This window comes from Daphnia pulicaria, chromosome 7, assembly GCF_021234035.1.
Source record: "Daphnia pulicaria isolate SC F1-1A chromosome 7, SC_F0-13Bv2, whole genome shotgun sequence".
Taxonomy (NCBI): domain Eukaryota; kingdom Metazoa; phylum Arthropoda; class Branchiopoda; order Diplostraca; family Daphniidae; genus Daphnia; species Daphnia pulicaria.
In genome coordinates this window covers 3,059,954-3,077,270 of record NC_060919.1, presented here as the reverse complement: position 1 = coordinate 3,077,270, position 17,317 = coordinate 3,059,954, and the positions used below count along the sequence as shown (strand labels likewise).

The 17,317-nt window shown below is 40.4% G+C and overlaps 4 protein-coding genes across 9 annotated transcripts; 1 reads left to right on the top strand and 3 right to left on the bottom strand.

Moving 5' to 3' along the window:
* Positions 1-7: 7 nt before the first annotated feature.
* LOC124349440 (transient receptor potential cation channel protein painless-like) lies at positions 8-5,921 on the bottom strand. Its single transcript, XM_046800042.1, has 13 exons — positions 5,415-5,921; positions 5,061-5,299; positions 3,505-3,966; positions 3,270-3,432; positions 2,934-3,003; positions 2,806-2,874; positions 2,680-2,722; positions 2,324-2,609; positions 1,877-2,185; positions 1,589-1,818; positions 914-1,525; positions 554-844; positions 8-489 (listed from the first exon to the last, which is right to left on the bottom strand). The coding sequence occupies exons 2-13, from the start codon at positions 5,169-5,171 to the stop codon at positions 286-288; spliced, it is 2,850 nt and encodes a 949-aa protein (XP_046655998.1). The 5' UTR covers positions 5,172-5,299; positions 5,415-5,921; the 3' UTR covers positions 8-285.
* A 273-nt stretch (positions 5,922-6,194) lies between these two features.
* On the top strand, positions 6,195-7,688 carry LOC124349945 (protein-L-isoaspartate(D-aspartate) O-methyltransferase-like). Of its 6 annotated transcripts, none has more exons than XM_046800897.1 (7): positions 6,195-6,350; positions 6,516-6,601; positions 6,666-6,802; positions 6,863-6,967; positions 7,033-7,159; positions 7,219-7,304; positions 7,384-7,688. In XM_046800897.1, the coding sequence occupies exons 2-7, from the start codon at positions 6,547-6,549 to the stop codon at positions 7,555-7,557; spliced, it is 684 nt and encodes a 227-aa protein (XP_046656853.1). In that variant the 5' UTR covers positions 6,195-6,350; positions 6,516-6,546; the 3' UTR covers positions 7,558-7,688. The 6 variants fall into 6 exon arrangements, with proteins under 6 accessions (XP_046656853.1, XP_046656857.1, XP_046656855.1 ...); XM_046800901.1 differs by having other exon boundaries at positions 6,202-6,401; XM_046800899.1 differs by having other exon boundaries at positions 6,202-6,419.
* A 571-nt stretch (positions 7,689-8,259) lies between these two features.
* On the bottom strand, positions 8,260-10,298 carry LOC124349672 (protein giant-like). Its single transcript, XM_046800449.1, has 5 exons — positions 10,132-10,298; positions 9,933-10,074; positions 9,294-9,872; positions 8,989-9,228; positions 8,260-8,930 (listed from the first exon to the last, which is right to left on the bottom strand). The coding sequence occupies exons 2-5, from the start codon at positions 10,063-10,065 to the stop codon at positions 8,425-8,427; spliced, it is 1,458 nt and encodes a 485-aa protein (XP_046656405.1). The 5' UTR covers positions 10,066-10,074; positions 10,132-10,298; the 3' UTR covers positions 8,260-8,424.
* Positions 10,299-16,462: 6,164 nt separating this feature from the next.
* Positions 16,463-17,276, bottom strand: LOC124350093 (40S ribosomal protein S12, mitochondrial-like). Its single transcript, XM_046801105.1, has 4 exons — positions 17,129-17,276; positions 16,995-17,069; positions 16,700-16,935; positions 16,463-16,636 (listed from the first exon to the last, which is right to left on the bottom strand). The coding sequence occupies exons 1-4, from the start codon at positions 17,193-17,195 to the stop codon at positions 16,526-16,528; spliced, it is 489 nt and encodes a 162-aa protein (XP_046657061.1). The 5' UTR covers positions 17,196-17,276; the 3' UTR covers positions 16,463-16,525.
* Between the last annotated feature and the right edge of the window lie 41 nt (positions 17,277-17,317).

The following is a 17,317-nucleotide window of genomic DNA, read 5'->3' as shown; positions in this document are numbered from 1 at the left end:
CTCCATATTTTTGTACCTCCAATATTTGAAATATTTTTTTTAGTTTATTATTTCGCAAAGTGAAATATTTTTTCAAGCCAAACACATTGAAGTCTTCATGTTTTCGTATAAACTCGCAGAGCAATAACAATACATTTTGTTCCAGTATTATTCAACACCTTTGGTCTGCAAAAATATTAAATGTGAAACAAGAAAGGCAATTCTATAGCTTAAAAGTATATAGGCAGTATAGTGCGTAATAGTCGGAACACAATCAAGCAGTCAAGCCACTAATAGAGCGTTAATTCACGACTGTTGACTGCCATTCTGAAGCATTTGGAAGAGTTTCGATTGCTGATTTTGCAAGAGCTGTAGAGCCGAGTGCAATCTTTCTACTTCAGATAGAATTTGCGCGTTGCTTTCTTGCAGGGAACGCTGTTGTTTGTTCTCTTGCACTCTCTGACAGGCATTTAGTATAATATCCTCGTCCAATCGGAATGTTCTCATTTGCTAAATGCAATAAACCATTCGTCATCATCATCTAATCAATGTGATTATTAAGGAAAGATCTTACCTCGTTAGGATTATTGATGGGGGAGATCTGATTAATGTTGTTGCGGCGCGGATAGACAGTAAATGTCTTATTAGGAAGACATCGATAGAATAAGACTGCACTTTCAGCTCGTATGAAGCGACGCAGCGATTTACCGCGCATGAGACTGGACAATGGACTAAAGGACGGACAATGTCGACGGATAAAGGCAAAAGGCGGCCAGTCGACCAGGAAATGAAAAGGATCGCCTAACAACATCGATTCCAGATAGGAAATTAATTCCACTCTTGAGACGTAACCGATAGTCTCAGCCTGAAAACAACAATGAATTCATTAACTTGACACAAATTTAATAAGGCAAATGACTGGCAGAGTACATACCTTGCTCTGTATAGATTGGGTATCTGATACGGCCATACCGTTAAGCAGATTCAACAGGACAATCGTAATGAGAAAGAGGAAAGCCAAAAAGATGAATCGACTGACGAACGGACTGGCATCAAAAGGTAAATCGCCGTATTCCAGTTCACCCGACATCATGGCTACCACTTTCAGCAGTGATACCGGAATATTGGTAAAAGCTGATTCTTTAGCTTCTTTGCCATCTTCCGCTTTATTCTCGCCACCAAAGACGATGAAGAAGCTCAAACCGAAGCCGATCAATAGGACGGAATACCAGAGGAGCAAACGCAGAAAAGTTAGCGATACGGTGGTGAACATGGTGACGAAAATGGAGAGCTGTGGGTGGCGACCGAGTAGAAGTAATCCTTCAGTCCATGCCAACAATATGGCGATAGCGGAGACGTGGCGCCAGGGATCAGGATCGTCCCAATGGGCCAGCACCGCAACGGTGCATCCCATCATAACCAATTCAACGTAGTTTTCCGGACTGAAGAGATAGCGAAGTGGAGCGATGCCTAGTTGGAAAAACTCTCGAACTAGAAGGATAGTGATGAAAAATCCGAGCACGTACCACAAAATTGCCAGCGGGATCTTGAATTACAAATACACCGTGAATAATATAAATACAATTGAAAAAATAGGATAGATCTCTACCCGAAGGGATTCCGGTTCGTAGCCGGAATGGAGCAATAAAATGTAGGTGGATAGGACCAGCATAGTCAAAACGTAAACAAGGAGATTCATATAATAGAATTTGCTGATATTGTGCCACTTGAGCATGAGAAAACTCGTCACTAATGGATGTTTAAGTAGATATTGGTGTTTGGTTGAAGTACTCAAATGCCAAAGAGCTTCACATTCTGGGAAAATCTTTTCTTCCTCATCTACAATTTACGAAAACTTTAAAAAATAAAATTTATAAATAATCTAGATATTTTTTACCTTGTGAATTGTGAAGGCTAATCGATTCAACCGCATCATTGTGGTTGGAAAATGTAATACCCGTTTCTGACGGTTGCAGCTGTTGAGGTGGATGAGGGATCGGCCTTGGAGGGGCCAGCAGCGAATAATCAAAAGTGATGCTAAAGTTTTGTGATGACACATCTTCTCCGTCTTTCGATCGAATACACGAATCGAGAAATGTTTCCAACGTTGACGGCATTATTCTCTTGACGGCCGTCTCTCCCAAATGGTTTTTAATGCCCAGGTTGGCCCCACTGCTGAGTAATTGCAGCACTGCCTCCTCCACTCCTATACAATCGATAAAAAGGGTTCGTATTATTGAATAGACCGTGACCAATGCAATCAATGTGAGTCCATTATGTTCAGAGCTTGACTCAATAAAGATGAAGCTTAATGATCCTTAATAGGGTTTTTAGATGTATATACCAGAGAGGGCGGCATAATGGAGCGATGTGTTGCCAAAAGCGTCTTGCGCATTGACGTTGACCGATGAGAAAGTAGTACTGCTGCCTGGGTCACGAGACTGGATACTGGAAGACGAGACCAGAATATGGAGGCACTGAACGTAACGAGCTTTTTCATCTGCGCTGTTGGCGTCGTGCAGTTTTTGAGCGATTTTGTGCAGTGCAGTCTGACCGGTATGAACGTGATCGACGGCGTCTAGAAGAATGTGAGGATGATACACCAACATCCTGACAATTTCAACATTTCCCTGTCAAACAAAAAGGATTCATCTCAATCATGTCACACTGTTTTACGTCAGAGTATAAATAATCACTAACCCTGAGGACGGCTTCCATTAAAGCCGGAGTGGAACTCATGTTGCTAAATAAAAATGCATGATTTCGATAGAGATAGAATGAATTGATTGATACAGATCAAAATAACTAAATGCTGCAAAATCAAACCTGGTTTGATTTGGATCAACTCTCGCTGCCAGTAGAGAAGAAACTGCCCAAGGCATTTGCCATTTACATCTAAATACATCTCCATTAAACATACATATTGATTAAATCGTCATTTATGATTAACTTACGCATATTGAAGAAGAGTTGGATTGTGATCTGATGTTGACGTGCTCAAGTTGACACTCGTGCCCACGCCACCTGCAACCCCAACAATATCCTCTCAATTGACAATGGCCTCAAATTTAAACTTTTACATGCTGGGTCCCAAGACACTCATTATGAATACTTAATACATCACAAAAGAGAAAATGACAAGCAATGAGTCTTATATGCTTTCAAGTTATTACGACACACTAATGACAGGCTATTGCTAAATTTAAGCAGTTGACTTTATACATCGTCTGCCGACTCATTATGACCCGTATCCAATTGATAATTACAGACTTTTGGTAAGTTTAATATACCTGCTTGAACCGTGTCTAAAAGAGATTGAAAACGCTCCTGGTTACTATTTCTCAGAGCTTTCCAAATTTCAGATTCTAAATAGTCGCTGCTGATCTCGTCGGGATTATTATTAGCTGCACGTTCATCTTCGGGATACTCGGCCAGTAAATCTGGCATTTTCTCCTACGTAATTAATTCGTGAATTAATTAATGTTTTATTACATGTATACTTGTGCAACTTGTACGCGTACATACTTCCATCGCTCGGCGGACATGTTGATTAACGACGGCGCCGGCCTGAAATAATTTCTTAACCACTTGGTTCAAGTTCTTGTGAACGGCAAGTTCCAGCGGAGTGGCTTCGCCATTATCTTGGATATTTATGTCAATTGCCGGTTGAGATAGCAGCAAATCGAAATACGACCATCGGAATTCTTCGAATCCGCTTTTATTCCATTGGCCTATGAGGATGTGCAAAGGTGTACGACCCTCACCTTCACGCTGATTGACATTAGCTCCGAATCTTAAAAGAAGCTCGAGGCTTTCTGGTCGGTTGTTCTTCATCGCCAGATGGATAGACGAGAGTTTCCTCTTGGTGTTGAAATCATTCACCTCCGCTCCGGCGTCCAATAAAAGCTCCACAAACGCCAGCAGTCCCTTTTGAACGGCTAGCTGAAGACACGTAATATCGTGCGGGAATCCATGGACTTTGTTGATCTACATGATCGTGAATTTAAAAAAAAAAGATACGATGATTGAGTGATACTGACAAAAAAAAAGCCATTTTGTACTCGAATTCCATTGGGCACTTTGCCTGATTTGAATCGTGATCTAGTGTAGGATAAAAGACGCTCTACAGGGGGGCTGGAATATATCCGCGTGAGCGTGACTAGAGGGTAGGGCACTAAGAAAACCATCTGTTATGCAGACGGAGCAAAAAATGTATAAGTGAGTTTAACATTCCCCACTAAAAATAGGTATAATTTCATCAACTGTTGAGAGAGTTTCTCGAACCCGAACAACATATGCTGGATCGACTCTCTCTCGCATAGTTTATTTACCTTTGATGTAAACACTACTCCGCCTGTTTTAATGTGTATATGTTTGCGCAAGCTCTAAAAGCCCTCGGAAATTAGATCGCGGCGGAAGATGCGAAGCTTGTCATTCAACAATAATAATTGTCATCACCAGAGTTCAACCGGCCCCTTTTTTGGGTTAAATTTAAACCATTCAGACAGGATATGGGCGTGATAAGGTTGGAAATGGAGGTCATGTCGCACTCTACATATATATACTAGCTCTCTGTCTATTATTAACGATGCACTTTATCGATTCTGCTTTTGTTCCACCTACATATTTTCACGAGGATAAACGAATATAGCGAAAAAGGCGTTGACTAAAGGTCCGCCATATTTGGGAGATTTAATCAGATCCGCCCTTCTTCTTTTTCCTCGATCTGATATCATCAACATTTTTGGAATCTCTTTTTTTCTTTAAATGAAATGCAGAAAAAGAAAGAAAATCTTTTTTCGACAAAATGGAGAAAAACTTTTTACATTTTCATTTGGATGAACTTTCTGCTCGTTCAACCTTTGACCAAGTCACGCGTGACCAATTATTTGAAAGCCCATTTTTTTCTTTTTCTTCCAGCTCCGGATATACACACGAACCCTTGGGGTCTATTTCGTGCGACTCGTCTTTCAAACACTGAACTTTCGTGTCAGCTGTAATACGATGATTGTGTTTAGTCTACACAATTTTTCTGACGAATAGAAAACACACACATAAGGAAATAAGGAAGAGAATAAAACCTCATCCGGAGTGGCTGTCGATAAGATGCCAGTGAATGTCTCGATTTCTTCTTGCTGGATGGATTGAAGTAACTTGGCCGACCGATCCGATTTGCTGTTTCGTCGCTCCATTATTGCGTGGAATTGTTTTATTTCAAAATGGTGAGAAAACTTTGGTCCGGTCAAGATAAACAGCCGGGAGCCTCTGGCCGATGACACAGGTGGTGTTCCCAACGAGTTGAACTGGTTCTCACGGTCAGCTATATGAATTAAAAAAGAACAGGTTCACTGCAGCGAAGACTCTTGTCACCTGATTCTTATTTTTAAAACTTAAATGAGAATTCTATGTGCAGTGTGTGGCAGGCGTGACCACACCTTGCAACGTAAATAGCACAGCAAGTAACCGGATCGAGCACTTTATCCGATAGGCACTCGATTCACAATACACACACCGACCGTCAGATCTTCTTTTGCTCCAGCACTCACAGACGAGGAGGGTAAATAAAACCGCGCATGATCGGTTTCTATCCAAGTCGATTTTTCTTGTTCTTCTTCTATTCTTGGCGATCTTCCACAATCAATAAAATTCCTCAGCTACTTTTTTGGGGGGTGGTTGTTGGAACAAATTAGAACCGGACACACGGGGACATGTTAACACATCACCCAAAGCGAATGGTATGACGGGCACAAGTAAAATTCACAGAGACCGACTCGCGCGCGTGCCGTTCTGGTTACGCGCTGCCGACCAACTGGAAACTTTTTGGTAACAAACGCTTTCGTTGCAGCAGTGGTTCCAGTTTATATACCTTGGCTTATACATATCGTTGTCGACAATGAGAAATATTTTATTTATTTTTTTTTTTTGTTAAGTTCCACCCACATCATCCCAACGGGAGAATAAGACAAACGGTGCACATCCCTTTACTTTCGTTCGGGAAAGTCTCTCGGGATTCACGAACGGGAAACTTCTGGAAATCGATTACGTGGCTTAAACTATCGATCTAAATGAATAAGGTTTTAGATCATAATTCTCTTGATTGAAAATTTGAAATTGCGAAAGGAAGTTTTCTCTTTTTATTTGAAATAAAATTGCCATTCTAAAACTGTTTAGATTAAAAGATTTGTGTTAATGTCAGTTTTATGTTTATTTCGTTGTTTAATAAGTTAGCCGCCAGGTGGCTTTAGCTTGTTTACATTTGAAGTTGCATGGGTATTACTTTTAATTGGATTTTATTACGCCAAAGAGCTTAATATATTTAGTTTTTTTAGTCGAAGTGTGTACGTGAGGAAAATATTATCAAAACATTCGTGGTACGTACGTTTCATCAACCTATCAAATAGGTCACCAGTCGACGTTTCAAGGTGTCAGCAACGTTTGAGGTTTTCATCGTTGTAATTGTGTGTAGTTGGCACAGTTATAATCTAGATGCGCTTGGAGAATAGACGAACTTTGATTACTGCCGTCTCTCTTCTTAGTTATTGGAGCGGAATTCAAAAATTTTCAGCCATGGCCTGGAGATCCCACGGTGTCAACAATCATGACTTGGTTGCACAACTCAAGCGTAATTTCTTGTTTCATTTGACGAAAAAATAGGATAATAATTACCTTATTTTAATTGCTGACAGGTAATCGTGTCATCCAAAGTCATGAAGTGGAATCGGCAATGAATCTAGTAGACAGGCAGCATTATTCTCAAAACAATCCTTACATGGATGCCCCTCAGGGGATCGGATATGGAGCAACAATCAGTGCCCCTCACATGGTGATATTTAACTCTTTCAATCATTCCTTTCATGAAAATTAACTGTCTGATGCTTTTCAGCATGCTGCGGTTCTTGAAGCGTTGAAAGATCATCTGCTGCACGGAACCAAAGCCCTTGATGTTGGATCAGGATCTGGTTACCTCACTGTCTGCATGGCCCTGATGGTATTTCATCGCAGATCATATATTGACTTTTCCAATTCAAGCAATTCATCTGTTTCCATTTTTAGATGGGCGAAAAAGGGCGGGTGACTGGTATCGACCATATAAAAGGTCTTGTAGATGAGTCCCTGGCTAACGTCAAGAAAGATAAAGTTGCGCTGAGTCTTTTACACTCGAAACGTATTCAATTGTTAGGTAAAGAGTCATAAATTTCAACAGTACAAGAAAAAAACATAAATATAATTGTGATTCAGTTGGAGATGGGCGCAAAGGTTACCCTGAAGAAGGTCCTTTCGACGCCATTCACGTTGGAGCTGCTGCTCCAACTTTGCCTTACGAGGTGGGTGTAAATAAATATTCAAACAAATCAAGTGTTAATAACGATTGATTTTTCGTCAAAAACATTTCCAAATCGGCAGTTGATGGCTCAACTGAAACTAGGCGGTCGGCTAGTCGTTCCGGTGGGTCCTGAAGGCGGCAACCAATCGCTGGAACAAATCGACAAACGAAAGGACGGCTCATTCGAGCATAAATCCTTGATGGGCGTCATTTACGTCCCTTTAACTGATAAGGATCAACAATGGCCGTACTAAGCGGATGTCCGACGAATCCTTTCTCAAAAGTGTTTTATGAATTATCATTTTCCATGTCTAAATTTCGCTGTTAAGTGAAAACAAATGAATCAAGACAATCAAATAATATGCATTCAAGAAGCGATTCCTAATGGGCCATTTTGGCTGAGGATGATATGGAGTTCATTCAATTTTTATAACAAATTTTGCAATTTTTATTAAAGCAATTATTTTTCATTACACAAGGGGTTTTACAATTGATCAGCAACTTTTCGAAAGGGCAGCACGGGAAAATTATAATTTTTTTTTTTTTTCATTTTGTGGTTTCTTAATTAAAGCTAATAATTTCTCTATAATATTAGGAGAAGACGAGGTGATGATGGAAGGGACATGGCAAAAGGGGGAGGGGCGAGTAAAATAATTACGAAATGACAGTGATTAAGCGTAAAGAATTTCCCCCGAAAACGAATGAAACGTTATTACAATTTTTAAAGAAAAGAAAAAAAACACGGAGACAATTCATGTACGATATTGTACGTGGTTGCACGCCGGAAGAGAAACTTTTGTTTTACGTATAAACGAAGGTTTTCCTCACACAACATACTGAGAATCATTTAAAGTTTAAATTCATCAAGGCTTTGCACTATGATTGGCCGAGGGGCGACATGAATATTAATTAGCATATCAAAAGTATGTGGAAAAGTGAAATAATGAGAAAGAAAGAAAAAAAACGACACGATAAATTATTAAGACGCTGTCCTCGCGCGTACAAAATCCCGTATTTAATTACAAACCGATATAACGTATTATTCTTTTTTAAAAAAAGGAATTGTGATTTCCCGCTTCGAAATACTATTTAATAAATGAAGAAATGTGTGTGCGTTTTTTCTAACTGTTGTAAATCATACAACGCAATTTGGCTGTTTCGTTCTTGAGATTGGCCAATTCGAAGCGGAGCTTGAGGTTCTCCTGTTCGAGGAAGGCGGCCCGGATGGCGATTTCATCTTCTTTGGCACGTCGGGCGTCACGGGATCTCTTGGCAGCTTCATTATTTTTCCTTCGCCTCTCCCAATAGGCTTCGTCTTTGATCTCTTCGCCGTTACGGCCTCGCTTCTTGCCTCCGCTGCCATTCGACGACGAATTGCCAGAAGTGGTGGCAGCCATAGCCGAAACGGACATCATTCCTCCTCCCCCGGGTGACGTACCCAATAAAGATAAATCTCCAACGTTGTTATTAATAGCAGGAGATTTGATCCCTCCACTAGGTACGTGGATCGAATCGTTGGCTGAATGCTCGGAATCATCGTCGTTGCTAATCAGCCGCATGTCCGTCACTGAAACAGTTCCACGAATGTGAGTCGCTTCAGGGACGTCGCTGTCGTTTCCATTGTGACCTATTAAACGTAGACCATTAAATACCTATTTGACACAACAAAAGAATATGTAAATTACCATGAACGGTTCCATCATCGCTGTCGCCATTGACGCTGCTGGGACGACTATTGCCATTTTCATTGATGCTTTTGCGTTTCGACTTAGTGGCGTTGACCTGCGACAACATTTGGCGACGGAATTCAGCGTAGGCGTCATTAGACGCTTGGGTCATGACAGTTTCTTCGCCAGCATTGTGATTCCCGGCCATAGGGAGGCCGTAAAGACCCAACGGTAGACTCATTGGATCACGCGGATAAGCTGTTTAAATAAAATAATGATTAAAATACAAATTTCCAAAGGTGGAAAATTAAAATTGTTATTACCTTTGAATGGTCGAGGATTTTTGCCACCTTTTCCACCATTAGTGACTGCGGCTAAATTGGAAAGTAGTTGGGTAGTTGCGGCTGTAATAGCCGGATCGATTCCGCCGTTGACAGCGTTCCTGTTGTTCTGCAGAGCCGCCAATGGCCCATAGATGGCGCTAAGAGCTGCGGGTAAAGGAGACGTCACTTGCGGCATCCGGTTGGGTTGTTGTGGCTGTTGCTGGATTTCACGCGGTTGTTGGGCAAGGGGAGATCCGCCGAGCGGACTTTTAGGTGCCATGGGCGGTTCATTGTCTGATTGAGGCGAATTAGAACACAAATCCGATACTCCGCTCTCACTCGAATGACTGGTGGCCGGCATTGCCCAGCTGGGCGTCGGAAAATGCCCGTGTAGACTGTGATGAAGTTGAACCTGATGATGATCGTGACCATTGCTCGGCCTCACGGCAACTTTGGCCGTGATTTTAGGTTCAGGTTTCTTGGCCGAAAAATCCAATGGCTGATCTTCACCATCTTCCAATTCCGGATGAACATCTTCGTCGTCATGGTAACGGTCGTCCATGTATTCTCCACTCTCGGCTGCATCAAAATGATTCATTGTAATTCAATCCATATTTAAAGTTAATATGCTAATTATACCTTTAATGGACACGTGATGATGAGATAATGAAGCTCGTTGTTGCTGTTGTTGAATTTGACCAAAAATGCTGAAACGAACTGGCCGGGGTCGTTCTTCGTCGCAGTGTTGAGTTTCTTCTCCTCTGCTCGACATGATTTAATCCTAAATCGCAAATCGATTAACTTCCAATTCCACCACGAGGTATATTAGTCATCTTACCTTGGGTGGGGAATAGTATTCCGTAATGAAGAGTGAAACAAAAACCAACAAGTTTTGAAATAGTCGAAACAGTTTTTGATTAAATTATGATATTTTCAAGTTTGTTTCAAGGTTCGCGAATATTGCGACTAGCCTGAGCGGTTGGCGAAGTTCGACTGACGAAAAAAGGTTGCACACGCACACGGGTTGAGAACTGTTCGAGGTCATAGCTGAAGGCTTGACCTCGTAATGGCTCTAAAAAAAGGGGAAGGGGAGGGACCGCCCCCTTTCTTTCTCCTACCAAAGCATGTGTGTCTCCTCCTTTTTTCTCTCCCACCCTCTTTTTTAACCCTATGTGGTAATGCTGTACGTATAGGGTCAAACAAGGGGAAAGGAGGAGAAAGGAGGGGGGAGAAACAATATGACCTAAGGTCATATGGGATTCGTAATGCCCTCGAGGCTTTTCAGTTTTCTATCTACACACACATTTTCTCTGACTAAATTTTCAGATTCGATTAGGTTAGAACATAATTTTGTATTGGGAAAGAAAGGGTGACGTAATTTTACTGTTTGAGACTAATCGTATCGTCTAGGTGGTTGCGTATATCGATTAATAATATTTTTGTTGACAGTCGCCATGGAAATCAAAATGGCCGACTAGGAAAATTAGATAGGACTTAAAAAATATCACATGAGCATGATAATTCAGTTAACCGGCCAGACTTTTTGTGTGTGTTCTCAAATTCGTTTCGCGTTATCCTGTTGTTCGAAAATAGAAACTTGGTAATGTTGGGATTCTAACGGAACATTTTGAGTTGCACACACGCGGCGGGGGTGGTGGCCGGTGGGTTAGCCCAAAAAAGGAAAATAAAGAAAGCTGCTGGCTAAGATGGAGAAAATGGATGGAGAGAGCCCTCAGTTATTAGAGAAGAATAAAGAAGAAAAACGAGGTCAAACCAGGCCAATGACCGATCGACCATCCAGCAGCAGCATCTTTCTTCAAAATGTCTGCTTCATATTTGAACTTGTCTATTCGTCGACTGACCTCAGGTCGATGACCGTTTTTATTCTTTTAGATCTACAGGGGTCTATCATAAGGAGAGCACAGCAGCATCTGCTATATAAGCCAAAAGAATATACTATACTATAATAATAATAATAATAAGTGTTTCGGTTTACAGAGCAGCAATCCGACCGGAAGGTTTTCTCTACTCGTGTGGATGGAACAGGTCACCGACCTGTTGAACTCATCTCGCGCGATCTTTTTCGTTCAACTGGTTTTTATTCTCCGTGTGTGTTGAAAACCCAAAAAATGGTACAACTAATCCAAAGTATAAAGATATTGGTAACAAAGAAAAGGAGTCTTCAGGTCATCGGCCCATCGACCTGTAATGAGCTGCTGGCTGGATGGCGGTGCTTCTTTACAGCTCAGGATGTCCTTTTTTCTCTCCATCTCTCTGGAGAAAACCATAAAAATGACCTAACTTAAAAGAAAAGAGAGGTCATCTCAGGTCAAATTTTCTTTCAGGATATAACTGTTGAGATGCAACAACAATACCAACATTTTTACTGACCAAAAGATGTACCGTTATTCCCACTGGGGGACAAAAAGGACGCCACCAATTTAAATGTTTTAAATTTAACTTCATTCATATTTTGAATGTTGAACCATTTAGATGCAACAAACAGTGCTGTGTGTGTGGAATGTTTGGATTTTTATTACTTTCAAGCCTAGGCCAATCGGATGCAGTAAAAATTGGCTTCGCATATCATCAGGGTGGACTTTCATTGCAATTTAGACTTTCGCTAATATAGCCTGGGAAAAAAAAAGAATGTGGGAATTGAAATGGTCAACCCTACAGAGATTTACGATTGGCATGGTCTATTGGGAGGAATGTTTTACGACCAATGAAAATCCTATGCAATTTCAATCGCCAAAAGGCTCGAAAAGTCAACGGCCTATGCAATTCACTATTTTGCGTTGGACGCTAATAAACTTTTAGTGCATTTTTCATCAAGAGAATCTGTTTTTTAAAGGATCTATAACAATTATTATATAGAGAATGTCCTTGGTGTTATGGAGACTTAAAATCCTGCTGATGGATTAAAGGGTATGTAACGTAAAACCTCAAGGTTTCTAGCCTTGTATTTAAGAGAAGAATAGAGTTTGTTTCTTTGTCGAATAGCCGCTTGAATTGTGTTTAACAATTGATCCTTGATTAATGAACAGCAGTGAGTCCGGCCATCGGAGAGCTTATACGCTGTAGCACCTGCCCCAACCAACCTCCAATTATAGTAATAGAATATATCGTATAGAAACCCTTTTTACAATTTCATAATTTATTCTACTTAAAATTTGATATGAAATAATTTAAATTTAATATAGTTTGTCCTATCAATTCCCTGATGAAATTTGGCACGACATCATTTTCTGTTCACCTGTCGATCCTTGTATAATCATTGAATTTGTTCTACTTAAAACGTGATGAGGAATAACTTAAATTTAATTTTACCTATGTAGTTTGTCATATCAATTCCCTGGTGAAATAGTCTGGTGACATCGTTCACCTGTCGATCCTTGTACGTTTGCGTAATAGAGTGCCAATTCTACGAATCAGATACGCCCAAAACCGACACACAGTTATGCAACACATTATTACCCCCAGGGAACCAATTATAACGAGACTAAATGCCAACTAGTTTGACGCAACCCTTTCTACCCCCTTTTTTTCGGATTTCCGTTGAACCGTTTATCTTTCAATTTTCCCCATTTGTCACTTTTGGCGATTCCTAGAAATTTCCTTGGGTTACAACTTTCGCAGCAGACGTTGGTAGACCGAACGATACTTTCACGTCAGTGAAGAATTTTCTTTTATTTAACGACACACCGCGAGATGTATTAGATATCCATTTTTACTTCTAGAACCCTATGTCGAATAGGTTGGCCCCCATACAATTGCAAATGAAGTTTGCCGCATGTCATCCATTATAATTGTCAGTTTGGCTTCTATTTTCTCTCCAGAGGGGTATATATGTATATACCCTTTAAGGTTGAATGGTTCAAAAAAAGGATACATCACCTCCCATCTATCTCTCTCACACAACCCCCTAAAAAAAGAAGTATACGGAATATAGTAGTATAATTATGCCTGGGATATGTGTGTGTTGGGTCAATGCATTCCTTCTCCCCATATTTCAGGTCAAAAGATTCGCACTGACCTCTTGTGTGGTGGTGGTGTTATAAGAAAAAAAAAGTTTTTCATATTTTATTTTTTGGCATGGAGGAGCTTATCTGTTGGCCGGACGCTTTTGTGTGTATACCAGAGTTGCGGATAGGATCCAGCGCAGCAGCCCCCATGGATGCAGCAGCAGCTCTCGGCTTCCCTTTTTGAAGTTTTTGAAATAAACCTTTTCAGAAAAACTTTCACCTCGAGTCGTTGGCTGCTGGCTGCAGCAGGCCGCACCTTTTTAAGCCTTTTCTCATCAAAAACTTATAATCCTCCCCCCACCACCACAGCAGCCCAGCTATATATCCTCCAACCATATAGAGGAGGTTAGGTGTAGTGTACAACCGACATTTGGCAGTATCATAATTTATATGTGTCTATAAGATTTTTATGGCCATCATCTATTGAATGGGCGCGGTCGTCTGATTTCTCTATATCAATTTGATTTGTAGTTTCCCACTGGATTTCTATCCAGATGGCGTCATCTTTTTTGGATATGTATATAATTCCCTTGATAATTCGGTTAACTAAAAGCTGTAGAAATAACAACCCAATTAGATCTTTTTCTGGAAAAGAGATGACAGCCTCTTTTTCTTATCTGTCAAATAACAACCGTTTAGAGATACGTCAGATTATGTGTATACATATTCTCATAGATGCCAAACGAGAATTATCTTATCGACGACAGATTGACAATAATAACCGTCCAATTATTCCGGGCGGGTTACGCATCAAAGATAATCGAAATATAAAAATCTATCCTATCGAAATAAACGGAGTGAAAGTTTTGCAACAGGATGTTGTTGATTCCCCCCAAAAATGGCATTGAAAATAAATATTTTTCAAGCGGAAAAGTGCCGTGTGTTTATTTGCGGTGTGTGTGTGATCAACATATAACGGGGGTTATAACCCATCGCTCAGCCAAAAGAAGAAAAAAGGTTTTTCTTATAAGCACGTCGTCCAGATAAAATGTAAAGAGTTTGTGTGTGACCTGAGTGGAAAGTTGTGTGTGTATTCAGCGACCAAGGTGGAAAAAAGGTTGAAAATAGGCGCATTGTATGCGCACACACACACAACAACCAGAGAGAGGGTTGCAACCGGCACATTTTGAAAAAAGTTGCTGGTAGGTATATATACCGCCACGCCAAGCATATGCACACATATGACCAAACAAGAAGTGGAGGATCAACTTTCCCAGCCGGAGGCTCTGTGACCTCGATTTTACAATACGCCAGTTGACCTAACCCGAGTGTGTTAGAGGGGGTCTGCTATAGCTAGCTAGCTGGGTTTCTCTTTTTCGCTTGTGTCAGGCCAGCAGCAGCAACACACATTGGGTGAAGGGTCGCTCGTGAAGGAGCTATATACATGAGCTGGACAATGGGCAACCCTTTTTTCTTCACCCTCTCTCTATATTTATCCACTTTTCAGCTTGACCTATTTTACCAATGCTGTGCACAACACACCAGCGAATGTATTAGTGGATGTAGAGGACTGGACCCTGTTGCCATAATAACCGCCAAAGAGCAGCTGCAACTTGGCCCAGTCAGGTCACCATCGAATTGATATGAAACAAATCTTCTTGTGGTTAAAAACGTCTAAAAAGTTGATGGTAAAATTAAATATCGCCCAAAAAGAAGATGCTGGTTATTTAAAAAAAAATTCTGGACGCCCATCTCTTTGTTCCAGGAAGTTGCTCTCACTTGTCAAAATCGTTTGTACACCCTTTTTCTTAAACATAGTCTAAGGGGAAAAAAAGTCATGTACAGTTTCCATCAACCATTTCCTCCCACAGGATTCTCCAATTACCAATATTGTACCGTTAGTTTCTCGAGCTGGATGTTGTTGGTTGGCGACCATCATGAGAGTTTTTAGAGGACTTGTATATATCGACGTCATGACTTGTACAGTTTCCAAGATCAATTTACACGCTTCATTTAGGTCGACTTGTAATATAGCTATCTTGTTTTTATTATTATCGGATTATTTATATTCCGAGTATTGTAGCAGCGCGAGCTGTTGTTGTTGTTGTCCTGGGTTGTTGCAAGATCAATTATCTGGATATCTACGTATGTTAGGAGTGCGGCGACTAGGAGCCGCCGGAAGTCCTGGCTATAGTTTATATGCTTTAGTGCTGAATGATGATGGTCAACCGGCCAAAGAGTGGTAGATGTGGTAGTAGTAATCCTCTGTACTGGGCAGGTATAAAACGACACATATGCTGCCTTTTTTGTTCTTTTTCCGGCTTCCATATTTGTATACATTTTGATGGAAGAAGAAAAAAAAAAGGGAAGTTTTATATGGGGCTTTATCGATGCAGTAGCCATTTGCAGTTAAATTCGTTTTTATGACCTGGAGATTTTTTAAAACCAAGAGATTAGTTGGCTTGACGATTGTTTCTAGTAGTAGTAGTAGCGGGATTCGACAGTGAATTTAGAATGATTTTTCATATCATTCTGCGTTTACACTTCAATTTAAATTATGAATGCAAAGGCTCTTGGAAATCGATCGCCCAAACAGTTTTCATCCGGAGAAGAAAAGACTATTTTCTTTTAAAATTTGAACCAATGGCGCCATCTACAGAGTGTTCCTTATTTGCCCGCTAGATGGTTTTCAGCGATCCCATTTTCGAAATGAAATCAAAACGAAACGCGGAAACATTGTTTCATGCAGATTTTATGTAGATTTAATTATCTGCAATATCATTTTGTCTTTCAGATTTTTCATTTCAATCGCTTGAAAATCGGAGGCATTGCCATTTCCAGCTCAATTTCAAGATATCCGCGCAGAGGACGCAGAGGAAGCACAACGAAAATTCAATTCTATGGCTAGATTGAAATCCTTGGTTGATGCTTCAAATGTTACACAAAGTTGGAAAAGAACCCCTGGAGGGATGCATGTAGACTTGTACGCTATCAAATCAAAATCAGACTTTGTTTCCCCTTAAATAAAAAGACATGATCGCAAGAAGAGGCAGCCAGACAGACGCAAAACGTAGACGTTATTCGTAAAAAAGGAACAGAGTTGTCTGAAAGCTAGAATAGAAAAGCTAGGTTAATAAATGGGGATTGTTTTTGTTTTTAAATAGTGTTGAATGTATAAGAAAAAAAGAATGGTACCAAAAGATATGAGAGATCTGAAAACATATCCATTTTATTCTAGTGCTCTGCAACGATTGCTGTTCTATTGAACTATTTCTTCTTAATGACATGACCGAGATCATGTTTACCTCTAATACACTTGAGTTTGACACCAGGAAGATCTGGGACTCGGCCAACTCGCACCAGCACTATATTGTGTTCCTGGAAGATGAAATAAGCTTTGTTTTAGTCTTACGTTATGATTGAGAAAAGAAGATTTTGTACTTGAAGATTGTGGCCTTCTCCAGGTATGTAGGCACACATTTCCTTGCCGTTGCTGAGTCTTACAATCACACACTTTCTGTTGGCTGAATTAGGCTTCTTGGGTTTCCTGATGACAGTTTTCAAGACCACCCCTTTCAGCATGGGACTCCCGCTGAGGGGATTCTTGGGTGGCCTGACTTTTTTGTGTGGCCCTTTCAAATGCATTTTAAGGAGGAGGTTGCTCATAGACCTGTCACCTGCAATAAAGGTATTTCATAAAGTTTCATTTAATTACTAGTGCTATTCAATTACGAACCGGTAAACAGCATTTGATTGTATTTCTGGAGGATTGATGATGTACATCCAAGTGTTTGCCTGAGCATTGGTAACCCTGGAAAACATTCATGGCGTATTAAATACAGAATTTTCATTAATAGTAAATTAACTTGCCAGCATTTCTGCTTGAATTGATTATATTTGAAGTCAGCCTGAAAACATTTTGTAATATTGAAGTCATTTTTTCTTCAAGAAGAATAGCAGACGAAAATTGTTGTTTACGTTCTCTCTGCTTAGATGGCGTTGTATAAATCGATAACTTGTAGTCCGCCAAATTAATCGAGAAAGAAAGCAACAACAAAA